The 12339-nt window shown below is 44.4% G+C and overlaps 1 protein-coding gene across 7 annotated transcripts in view; it reads right to left on the bottom strand.

Annotated features, from left to right (window-relative positions):
• The window catches only part of TMEM63A (transmembrane protein 63A), a 41924-nt gene extending 30533 nt beyond the window's left edge, over positions 1 to 11391 (bottom strand). Inside the window, exons 1-5 of one of the 7 annotated variants that reach the window (XM_075064295.1) lie at positions 11192 to 11391; positions 9261 to 9506; positions 7229 to 7506; positions 5832 to 6026; positions 1052 to 1131 (exon numbers count right to left, since the gene is read on the bottom strand). In XM_075064295.1, the coding sequence (XP_074920396.1) occupies positions 1052 to 1131; positions 5832 to 6014 (263 nt within the window). In that variant the 5' untranslated portion in view covers positions 6015 to 6026; positions 7229 to 7506; positions 9261 to 9506; positions 11192 to 11391. Of the gene's footprint in view, positions 1 to 1051; positions 1132 to 5831; positions 6027 to 7228; positions 7507 to 9248; positions 9508 to 11191 lie in introns of those variants that run through there. The other 6 variants (XM_032778770.2, XM_075064296.1, XM_032778778.2 and 3 more) reach the window with 6 other exon arrangements.
• Positions 11392 to 12339: the final 948 nt, after the last annotated feature.

The raw sequence follows: 12339 nt of genomic DNA, 5'->3' as shown, positions 1-12339 counted from the left end.
AGGTTACAGCTTTACCAGAGTTCCTCAGCTGCTCTGCTCCTCAGCTCAGACCTGTACTGCAATGTTACAAAAGCTAATCTTTTCTCCCCATCTCCTCTCCTCTACCCCACAACAGTTTCAGCCTCTTAGCTCAGACTCTCTCTACAGCATTGCAATAATTCCTCTGATTCACCTCTTCCCAGGGCTCTACCACCCAGTTCACTTCTGTCCTGTAGCATTGCAAAGAGCCATTAGAGAGTCTGGCCTCTTCGATGAAATGGGAAGTTACTGTTTTCAGTTTGTTCTTGAAAAACAAAAATTATTTCATAACTAACAAACACAAAATGCACATGCCCTTCCTTCAGATTCATTTGGGGGTATGTTACATTATGCTACCCCTGCTTTCAAGGACAAACGCAACAGTGCTCAAGTTTAACCCCACTTTCCAAGAATAGTTAGAATACTAGCTTCTAAGTGTCCTAAGAAGACATCAAGAAATTTAAAATCATGGGCTCAACCTAGCTTCCATTAAAATCAATGCCAAAACTCTCATTGACTTCAACAAAAGCAGAATCAGGTCCTTTGACTGTAAACAGTAGATTGAGCCATGACAAGCTCTGTGCAGAGCTGCATCCTCTATATCAGCATGGGAAGATCTTGGGTTTGAACCCAGCTAAATATAGTAGCTCACATTCTTACCCTGTATTTCTGTAGCAGAAGCACTAGTAAGTGTGCAGATGACATGTTAACAGACTTGAGCAGACTATTGTTTTTTCTTCTTCCTGACACTTCCTTCACCCATGAGAACTGAGAAAGTCTTAATGACAACTGTAAACACACAGCTTTATTTACTGACAGTGTCCTACAGTGAGAGACTGTTGGAAGGAGAGGTGTGTTTCACACAGTGAAGTCAGGAGAGAATTTTAAACAGGAAAGTAAGTAAAGAAAAATACATGATTACAATAACACCTTATTTACACAAAGTTCAGTTAGCTAAAATCCCATTTATCTTACTTAATTCTATACCCACCAACTGGTTTCAACAAAGGGACTTGGCTGTGCATCATTTTACCTTTCAGTTTCTGACATCAAGGCAAGGCGACCATAGTCCCAGAATCGCTTCCTTATAATGGAAAATGCTAATATTAAAATCTAGAAAATAAAAATAAAAATCATTGATTTCAATTTTGAAACTGAAAATACTTTTCTTAGAAACATAGACTTTACTGTATCGGATTAAGACAGTGGTCCATCAAAGCTGGTATCCCATCTCTGAGACTAACCCGTACTGTTAAGAGATCCAGTGGCCACAATGCCACAAACCAGTTTCTTTGGGACTACAGAGTCAGCAGGCCTAGAACTCCAGTCCTCCTGCTCTCATAACACAGGCCTGAAGTATTAGCTAAAGAAAAACTTCTCAACTAGACTTGTATTAATGCTTATGACAGACCAGGAACAGTTCTGACACAATCCAGTGGAAAGCAGTAGCATATACACACATTAATCAGTATGTTACAACTAAATATTTCAGAAGAAGCTAAAACTTTCATAATGAACCATTATTATTATTTAACAGTGCCCAAATGTACGATGAATGCTTCATAATGGCAAGTTTTACAGTGATGCAGATAGTTGTGGTGGGAGCAAGACCTTGTGCAGGTAAAGTTTGAAATCTGCTTACATCCCCCTCAGTGTAGATAATAACAAACAATCATTATTATGGCTATAAAAGCCATCACCAAGGCCTTTTTTAAATCCTGCCCTTAAATTAACTCTTTTGTAGCAAGACAAACAATTAGGACCATGCAAGTTAGAAAACAAGCCATATTTCATAGATTTACAGAGACCTTTTAAAAAAAACAACTCTGAGAAGCAATCAGATAAGAGATGGAGTCCTTATTAAAAGAGGTCTGCAAACATCTCTTTGTCACAAAGAGAGGAACACAGGAGTTGTCAGATGAGTTCAGGTCATTGGACCTTCAAGTCTGGCATCAAGAGGAAAATAAGTGATAGCTGGAGAAAGGCAAAAATGCTCCACAATGTGCCTGGCTCTCCGTGCAATGTTGTTGATGGACAGAGAAGATATCTCCTTGTCCTCTACAGAAAGCAGCCCAAAAGCAAAGGCTCAACGTTTTAAAAGTCAAGTGTGAGTCAACTGTACCCAAACAATGGCCAGCACAGAATTCTACAGGGTGGCTCACAGTCACCTTCCTCTTTAATAAGGATTACTAGTCAAGGATTAAGTACTTCAGATCCAAACTGGCACACAGGGTCGGTGCAAGGACGTTTTGCGCCCTAGGCGAAACTTCCACCTTGAATCCTCCCATCCCCAAGCCCCGCAGCAGCTCCCTGCCCCCCCTGCCTTGAGGCCTACCCCCCTCCGCCCTGAACAGTGGTTGGTTTGTTTTTAAAATGTTACTGGTAGGGCATCATATTTGAGTTCTACAAAATTCCTGTTAACAAAAAACAAAATATTGAAAGATAAGGCCCAGATTTTGCAAATATTTAAGCAGGAACATAATTTTACTCATATGAATTAGTCTCACTGATTTCCAGTGGAATTATTCGTGTGCTTAAGGTTAAGCGTGTACATAAGTATTTATGGGATAAGGGGCTAACATTTTTTATTTTTATTAAAACTTTTTAGTGGCATAACATCAGGCACGTCAAAACTCCTTCAGTGTTAACAATAAAAAGTTATTTAGACTTCTAATACATTCAAAATGTTATTGTGAAAAATACATCAAAATTTTCAAAAGTACTTTGGCACCTATGGGCGACATTTTCAAAAGCACCTCAGTGACTTAGGAGCACAAGTCCCATTGACTTCACACTGCAAACCCTAATGGAGAAGCGCAGCCTGAAGTATTTAAGCTTTCTTGAATAGAAGAAGCTCAATAGATTGGAAGATGGTGCTGGTTAGCAAATAGCCTACATCAGTGGTCTCCAACCTTTTTACACCCAAGATCACTTTTTGAATCTACGGACAACCTAGGATCTATCCCGCCCCTTCCCCAAAGCCCCGCCCCACTCACTCTATCCCTTCTTTTCTCCGTCATTCACTCTCCCCCACCCTCACTGACTTTCACGGGGCTGGGGTAGGGCGTTAGGGTTCGAGAGGGGGTGCAGGCTCTAGGCTAGAGCCAAGGGGTTTGCAGTGTGGGAGAGGGCTCTGGGCTGAGCCTGGAGCAGGGGTTGGGGTGCAGAAGGGGATGAGGGGTGCAAGCTCTGGGAGGGAGTTTGTGTGCAAGAGAGGGTGCCGGGCTGCAGCAAAGTGTTGGGGTGTAGGAGGGGGTACAGGGTGCTGGCTCTAGGAAGGGACTCAGGGCTGGGGCAGGGTGTTGGGGTGCAGGCAAGGGTTTGGGGTGCTGGCGGTTGAAGTGCAGCCTCCTGCCAGGCAGCACTTACCTTGGGTGGCTCCCAGTTGGTGGCACAGCAAGGCTAAAGCAGGCTCCCTGCCTGCTCCCAGCCCCACGCTGCTCCCAGAGGGAGCAACACACCCCTATGGAGGGGGTGGGGAGACGACACGTGGCTCCACACACTGCCCCTCTGCGAGTGCCACCCCTGCCGCTCCCATTGGCCACAGCCAATGGGAGCGGCAGGGGCGGTGCTTGCAGACAGGAGCAGCGTGCACAGGGAGACCTCGGCTCCAGGGCCATGCTGGCCACTTGCAGGAGTGGCGTCAGGCTGAAGTAGGTAGGGAGCCTGTCATAAACAAATAGTTAAGGGTTAATGTCTCTTTACCTGTAAAGGGTTAAGAAGCTCAGTAAACCTGGCTGACACCTGACCAGAGGACCAATCGGGAGACAAGATACTTTCAAATCTCGGTGGAGGGAAGTCTTTGTTTGTGTTGTTTGTTTTGTTCGCTGTTGGGGCTAAGAGGGACCAGACGTACACCCCAGGTTTCTCCAATTTTTCTGAAACAGTCTCTCATGTTCAAAATAGCAAGGACTAGCTAGAAAAGGCTGATTAGTCTTATGTTTGTTTTCTTAACTTGTAAATGTGTATTTTGCTGGAAGGATTTTTACCTCTGTTTGCTGTAACTTCAGTCTCAGGCTGGGGGGTGGGGGGGAAGTCCCTCTAGTCTATATGAGCTGAATACCCTGTAAACATTTTCCATCCTGATTTTACAGAGATAGCTTTTAATTAAAGAAAGAAAAAGTAAAAACTTTCTTTTTTAAGAAACTGATTGATTTTTTTCCCTTGTTTAAGACTCAAGGGGATTGGGTCTGAACTCACCAGGGATTGGTGGAGGGAAGGTTAATTCCTCTCTGTTTTAAGATCCAAGGAGTTTGGATCAGTGTAGCCTCTCAGGGTAACCCAGGGAGGGAAAAGTCTGGGAGGGGGAAGCGAGGCGGGGTGGTTTATTTCTCCTGGTTTTAAAACCCAAGGGGTTTGGGTCTTGGGTTCCCTAGGGAAGGTTTTGGGGGAACAGAAAGTGTGCCAAACACTATATTTTGGCTGGAGGCAGTGGTATCAGATCTAAGATAGAAATTAAGCTTAGAAGGGTCCAAGCAGGTCCTCACTTTTTGGACACTAAAGTTCAAAGTGGGAATAATACCTTGACAGAGCCTGCCTTAGTGGGAGCCACGCTGCACCACCAGAGATCATGGTCGACTGGTTGATCCTAGAGGATCTCCTAGTCGATCGCAGTTAACCGGTTGGTGACTACTGGCCTACAGGGTATTGCAATCAACTGTGTGTTTCAATTGTGTGCTGTTCTCATAGTAAAGATGCCAGTGAGGCCCTGGGTGTCACTTTTTCAGCACAGATGAGCATTTTAAGTATATTTCTTAACAGAAAAAAAACTTTAGGTAAAATCTGAAATTCTGCTAACAATTAGGAAACTAGTTAAACAGGGACAAAATATCCACTTTAGCCATTTATAAGCTATAAAATAAGAAGAAAAGAACTAGCAATCAGTAAATAAACTATGATTTAAATTAAATCATATGTAGATGTTCAATGAAATTTCTTCCCAACTGTATTTTAGGCCTCTCTTTGAAATTCTAGCACTATGCCTTGTCATCTTCTTCCACCTTCTTCCAGTCCAGACTGTTCTATACATTTTTTTCTCCACTGCTTTGTACACTCTAATTTGAAGGGTCTAAAGTGATAGAATTTCCACCTTCTGCTTCCTTTAGGAGACTATTTCACCATCTAGTATTTCTCACCATTAGGAAGTTTTTCCTCAATACAGTACAGTATTCAGCATTAGCTTTCATTTCTTGAGAAATTTTCAAATGCCAGCTGACCCTCACATCCCATAAGAATGACGAACAGGGAGGAATGATGTTCTTGTGGCTAAGGCACAGAACCAGTAGCCTACGGTGTTATTCCTGGCACTACCATTGACTCAGTACATAAACAGTGGCAAGTCCCTTAGCTCCTCTGTGCCTATCCATGAGAATCCTACCACATGGATATAGTGAAGCTTAATTCATTAATACTTGAAGTGCTTCGGAGTTCCCTGATGAAAGGTGGTTCAGAAGAGCAAAAAGCAGGACAAATGAAACTTATGAGGCCAGCTTGCAGTTCTGTCTCTCTAGCACCCTCCTAAAATATTTCTGTTCTAAAGATTCTGGGAAACAAATCCCTCTTTCCTAAATCCCCATCAGACAGCGAGAGTATTCTATACAACACAAGACTGATTCTTGCCTGCATATTTATACCTGCCTCTGGAAATTTCCATTACATGCGTCGGACGAAGTGCGTATTCACCCACAAAAGCTTATGCTCCAATACATCTCTTAGTCTTAAAGGTACAACAGGACCCTCTGTTGCTTTCTACACACTGAGCTTCTGTACAGGCCAGAAGTATTACAGCTACAAGAGTTAAAAAGAAAGCTTACCAAAAAGCAAGTAACATCAAGCAGCAGGACAGTAGGGATTCCACCAAAAGTTACTCCTTGGAGCACAGTACTGCCCTGTGCAGTGCTGTAGCAGTAAGTCTTATCTGCCTGGTGAGAGCTATTTCTATTTCTGAAGTAGACCAGACGGGAATGTCCAACATCCGGAAACAGGAAAGGAATCATCTCGTGTCTCCCCTGAAAAAAGAAGTGAGCAGTCATATTAACAGCCTGCCTAATGGGTCAGGAGACCCATATTTGCGAAATGTGCAAACAGAACAAGCATCCATATCAGGAACATCCCAGTGCAGAAAGATTCAAGTGTCCTCATACAGAATGTCAAATATCAGAGGGGTAGCCGTGTTAGTCTGGAGCTGTAAAAGCAGCAAAGAGAAACTGCTGAGCTTCAGTTCATCTGCAAATTTGACACCATCAGCTCAGGATTAAACAAAGACTGTGAATGGCTAGCCAACTACAAAAGCAGTTTCTCCTCCCTTGGTGTTCATACCTCAACTGCTAGAAGAGGGCCTCATCCTCCCTGATTGAACTAACTTCGTTATCTCTAGCCTGATTCTTGCTTGCATATTTATACCTGCCTCTGGAAATTTCCACTACACGCATCCAACGAAGTGGGTATTCACTCACAAAAGCTCATGCTCCAATACGTTTGTTAGTCTATAAGTTCCCACAGAAGTCTTTGCCGCTCATATAGAATGAATATTTTACTACCATCCCCAATGACCACTGAGAAAAGATTTCGTAATAACTCCACTGAGTAGCATCTGTTACCAAAATATTCTCTGGTGCAGGATTTCTATCCATGTACTCTAAACATCTAACAAAACATAGGCCTCTTAGAGACCAGGCATCAAAGCTCAAATGCTTAAAATACAAGTACAATCTAAGGAAGGTTGCATGAGACCCATGTGTAAATTCTGCTATTCTCCCATCTAGAATATTAAAACTACTAAATATTTGAGCTTTGATTCCTGGAGTGACATAAGAAGGTAGCTATTCCAATGACCTATGATGGTTTGAAGGACTTTGTCTCTTGTTGAGGGCTCGTGGATATATGAAATTGTGAATTTTAGACTTATCAAATGTAAAGGCCGGAACTTAATAAAACTGACTATAAATTCCACAAAAAGCCACAAAACAAACCTACAACAGACATGTTGTGAGGTTTAATCAGTGTTTTTAAAGAAGTTAGAGATTGTTGGCTGACAGGGTAAAGTGTTAGATATGCGATATCTAACAAGAAAGAACTGTGCATGTTTCTGAGTTCTCTACTTTTGTAGAATTATTAAACTGCTCAGTTAACTAAGCAACATCTGGAAAATGGCAAAATTATTCCAATCATACAAAGGTGTCTTTACAAGTGGAAGAAATTGCTCACTTACTTCTGGGTTTGCTGTTTTTAAAGTTTCTTTTCAAGTCTTCTAAACTTGATTCCCAGTAGCTCTCAATTACTTGGAATAAAAGATCATCATACGGAAGGTGTCTGTAAATGACAAAGTAATAGGGAGAATACACCCTAGAGAGCTCAATTTCTTGGGAGCAAAGATTGCAAGTCTCTGAAACTGTGCTGAGGACAATGACATCCAGTACATCCGATTGCAAGCATATACTTCTCACAAAAATATTTCCCAGATTTGACCAAAAGACACTGCTCTGGATGCTGAAAGAAACAAACAGAAATTATTCTTTCCCCCCCCACCCTTCTTTTTCTTTGTTTAGTGCTGGTGAAAGGTCCTAGCTTAACAATCTTAGAGAAGACTTCAGTGTTCTCTACAGAGCAAATGCAGCAAGAGCAGAGGCAATGCAAGCTTCCTGCCCTGTCTTAGCTATATGCTTCACCCCTGGCCTGAAGGGAACATTCTTTGGGATGTTACCCATTAGGCTGATTTTTTTTAAATGTGCAACTGTGTCCACTAGAGGTCCTCGATGGGGACTTCCAAATTCATTGCATATAGTCCCTTCCATAACCTTCAACTTGTAATGATTTTTAGGACACTACAAACTGGTCTGAATTTATACTGGTGGCCAAAAGGTGAAAGGCTCTATAGCACATTATCAATACCCAGTGCCTCCCAGTACCCCCTTATAACTTTAAACATCAGTACTACCGCCTTACCCATGAGCTATAGATAGTCTCCAAGATACTGTCATACAGACAGTAAAATGTACAGCATTGCAGAACAAGTGACTTTTAGGCTCTATTTCTAGTAAATTCTCTATTGGAGTTTGTAGGCCCTCAGTCCATCACAGTGCAGTGATATCTTCAACAGAGATGTGATTACCTCTGTTACAGATCATCAAATACATAAATGTTGTCTTGAGTAGCCTTAAAAATTCAAGTCAGAGTGTAACATTGTCATGGCATAGGAAACAGGCTGCATTGATTTAAGTGATCAAAGTGATTTACATAACTAATTTTAATCATGATTTAAATCAGCAAACCAAAAACCTTAAATAATAAGTTTCAACAGTTTTGCATTTGTAGTGTTTAGTTATTTTTCTAAAGAAAGGCTGATCTTAATTGGTTGGTAACCATTAAATCATGTTGTTTTGCAACTAAATATAGCCTTTACTCCACATTACATACCATGGAAGATACACTATATCTATACACATTTATTTAAGCAGCTATATAGCTTAATGCATTTTTTCAGATTTCTAATTTGTACAGTATTTTACATTTTAAATTATGTTAAAAAATTGTAAAGTAGCCATCTAGCTCGTCTCATCAAAGGAACAGGAGTTTTCTGCCATGAGATTGTCCATGCTCCTACAAATTGGGATTTGCTGCTAGACAGAAGGAAGTTAGGGCATTTTTTAAATTTCTTTGGGGAATGAGTGCTACGGCAACTGTGAAGACCACCTGTCTAAATTAAAATACGATACTAGGTCTCGTCATAGATGGCAACCACACTGAAAAACTTGCCTGTTTGGACACAGTAGCTAGCAGGAAGACCAATGGAGATAGCAAATATAATGGCATTGCCCACAGGGATTCCATTGGGGTATAGCTGCACCATATTTTCACTGGGAATCTCTGCTGGGTCTGCTGATCTGTCAGACCTTGAGTCCACTGGGTTCTAGAGAGAGATGGGCTGGCGCCAGCAGCGGCTCTAAAGTACTTCCCTGGAGAGCTGCAGGGTTTTTGCACCTTTTGCTAGCTTCTCCAGTCCTGCCTGCCTCCATTTTGCCCAGGCAAGGCAATCCTGTCAGGAATGGGCTACTGAGATGGTGCCTGCACCTTGCCCAGCAAAATCAGTCTCTCCTTTCTTACCCCAGGAAGCAGGGGCTGAGACAACCCCACACAACCTGCACAGTGAGGGGAAAACTGCCCTCTGACCATGGAGTGGGTAAGCTCCAAAGGAAACACTCTCTAAGGGGCAGGGAGCAGGAGACACAGACCTTTATTTTTGCCTCTGGCTTTCTCGGCCTAGCTCTCTGCCCGAAGCCTGTCGGGGCACCAGCTACTCCAACATCTCAGCAGGGAAAGTGAAGCCGGGTGGACAATCTCCTCAAAAGGCAAACACAACCCCGGTCGTGGCTGGGGATTTGATGGACAGTTCCGGATCCGAATGGCTCGCCAGCAATTAGAAACAGAACGCTGGAGGCTTCCTCTGAAAAGCCGGAGCAGGGAGGGCTGGAGAGGCCTCCTGCCAACCTCTGTGGAGACAGAAAACTGGAGGGAACTGCAGGGGGCGGGGCATTCCCTGCAGCTGGTGACTGACAGGACTGGCTCTGCCCCAAGCTGCAAGGACGCCTAAGCACTTAAGCCTCAGTGAATTGTGGGAGAAGATGTCTGTCCTTTCTGGGCACCAGGTGTATTGTGGGGAGGCACTGGGGAACTACTAACACTCAAGGGGAGCTAGCCTGGGTCCACACTACTAAGTAGTCATGTTAGCAGCTGACAAACTGCACTAACTTGAACATTAATTAGCCTATGCCCTCTGCTAAGCCAGTCAACTTGAATCAAAAGCACCGCTATATGTAAGGTAAAGGTTTGTGTGTGGCTGGGCCTCGAGCTGTGGCCAGTACAACTCCAATCAACTTTGCAATGAAGACAAGCCCACTGAGACTATCTCCTGCAGAGGGCAGTAGGGAGCCAGATTTGTAGCCAATCAGTTTTTACAAGGAGAGCCAAAGTTTCCTGCCATGAGGAGTGACTGCATAAGCAACCAAAAGTATGTATATTTGCATACATTTTTCTCTGTATCAAAAAAATAAAAACACAATGCTAATATTTCCTTATGCTTTTACCTACCCTAGAGACAAAGTGGGTGAGGTAATATTGGACCAACTTCTGTTGGTGAGACACACAGCGCTGACCTGAAGAAGAGCTTTGTGTGGCTTGAAAGTTTGTCTCGCTCACCAAGAGAAGTTGGCCCAATAAAAGATATTGCCTTACTCATCTAGTGTCTCTAACATCCTGTGACTAATACAGCTACCTTTACCTGCTTTGGCAGATGACCCGGAGCTGGCTGTTGGTGGAATTCAGCAGCAATGGAAAAAAACAAACTCCCCTAGTGCATGCCCAGAAGCAGCAGAGGAAGAATAGTAAATTTGGTATCTGAGCTAGAAGTATTTGTAGTTTCCAGGGTATTTATTTCCCATATGGGGAATAGGAATATACCCACAGACTGACTTCTACAAAAATGGCTCATTGCACATACACTACTTGAGAGCCACAGAATTTCACCAAAAAAAGCTTGTTAAAATGGTATGTACACACACACATTGTACACTGATAATACTGAAGAGCCATACAAGAGCTTTTCCAAAGTGCTATATGTCGACCAGTTAATCTATATAACACTCCCAGGAGATAGGGAAGCATTACTGTCCCCATTTTACAGAAAGGAAAACAGAGGTTACCGGGAAGTGAAAGGTCTTGGTCAAGATCACAAAGCAAGTCAATGGCAGAGCCAGATTAGTGCTCAGGGACTCCTAACCCCATACTCTGTCCACTGGCCCCTTTGCTCCCGATCTGCACAATACAGTAGAGAGAGGGCCACCGTCTCCCACAGATTCCGCCTGGGCCGGGAAGAGGGTCAAGCAAGGCATGGTGGGCCCTCAGCACACGTACTGGGCGACTGGTAACAACCAGGAACGGGGCCTGAGGAGCGGATGGCCCTGGGTCTCAAACAGGAACTGCAGAAAAACTCTTCTGGCTTTGATCAGCCACCGCCACCACGCGCCAGCCTGCACGGACACCGCACCGCGGCCAGGTCCGCGGGTGGTTAGGGGCCCAGAGGGCGCTCAGTGGGTCTCCCGCCCGTAAGTTTGGGGGGCGCCTCCCGCGGCTCTCAAGGCCGGAAGCCGCCCCTCCCCGGGACGGGACCGCCCCCTACCTGGAACTGGGCTCCAGCTGGCAGCTCGCCGCACAGGACGTGGCAGCCCCGGGAGCTTTCCAGCCGCAGCCCCATTACCTGCAGCGGCGTCTGACCGCTGCCTCCGGCCGCTCCGGCAAGTTCCTCCTGCCTAAGGTGGGGGCAGTGTCCGGAGCCCAAAAGTAACAAAGTCAAAGCAACAAGTACCGGGAGCCGCGCATGCGCCCCGCCCACAGCAGCGGATCCGCTTCAGGGCCGAGCCCGGCCATTGCCCGCCCGTGTGTCAGAGCGGGCCGTGCCTGCCTGCCCCGCTTGGAACCCCTCTGAGCGCCTCAACCGCGCCCCCCATCTGAGCGCTCCCCTCGGCCCACTTCGCAGTGCCCTCCCCAGGCCGCGATGTCCGCTCGGAGCCCCTCTGCCCTCCTCACGGTCCGCCTGGTGCTCGCGCCCCCCAGTCTGTGCTGCCCGCTCCCTGTCCTGTCTGTTCCCCTCCCCCCGCCTCCGTCTGTGGCCCCCTGCCACTCCTTCTGTGTCTTCCCCCTGTGATGAAGGACTCCCTCTCCCCCTCATGCATTTCCCGTTACTTCTTGTTTTCACAACGCTGAGATGGTAGCATTGTCGAGAATATTTGGAAGAGGTAAAAGAGTTCAGTAAATAGTTCTGTTCCATTTTAGGGAGAAAAAGAGGATGTCCAGTTTTACCGTGGTGATTAAGCACTTTCCATGCCAACAGTGACTCAAGAGGATGTTCAACAGTAGCGGCTATTAAAGTTAGACATAGTTAAATCAGCAGGTAACTTATATCCTGAGTTTTAGAAGAGCTGACTGAAGCATTCCCTGCACCAATACTGTTAATTTTCAATAACTCTTGGAACACTGGAGATGTTTGAAAAGAATGAAAGAAAACTAATCTTATGCCAGTATTTTACAAGGATAAATGGGACAACCTGGGTAATTTATAGGTCTGTCAGCCTGACCTCAGTCCTGGACAAAATAATGGAGTGGCTGATAACACTGGTCTACAATTTTTGAGAATTCATCTGCTTCAGATGTGCTGAATTCAAATATGACAATTAAAACAACTGATTGGCTACTGTTTCTAAGATATTTAAGTTTTTACATGTTATGTCTATGTATATTGTGTAGATAGTAGAGTTTTAATCATAAATT

The sequence above is a fragment of the Chelonoidis abingdonii genome, chromosome 3 (genome assembly GCF_003597395.2).
Source record: "Chelonoidis abingdonii isolate Lonesome George chromosome 3, CheloAbing_2.0, whole genome shotgun sequence".
Lineage (NCBI taxonomy): Eukaryota > Metazoa > Chordata > Testudines > Testudinidae > Chelonoidis > Chelonoidis abingdonii.
Note: the sequence above shows the minus strand (reverse complement) of the source record. Positions and strands in the feature narration are given on the sequence as shown.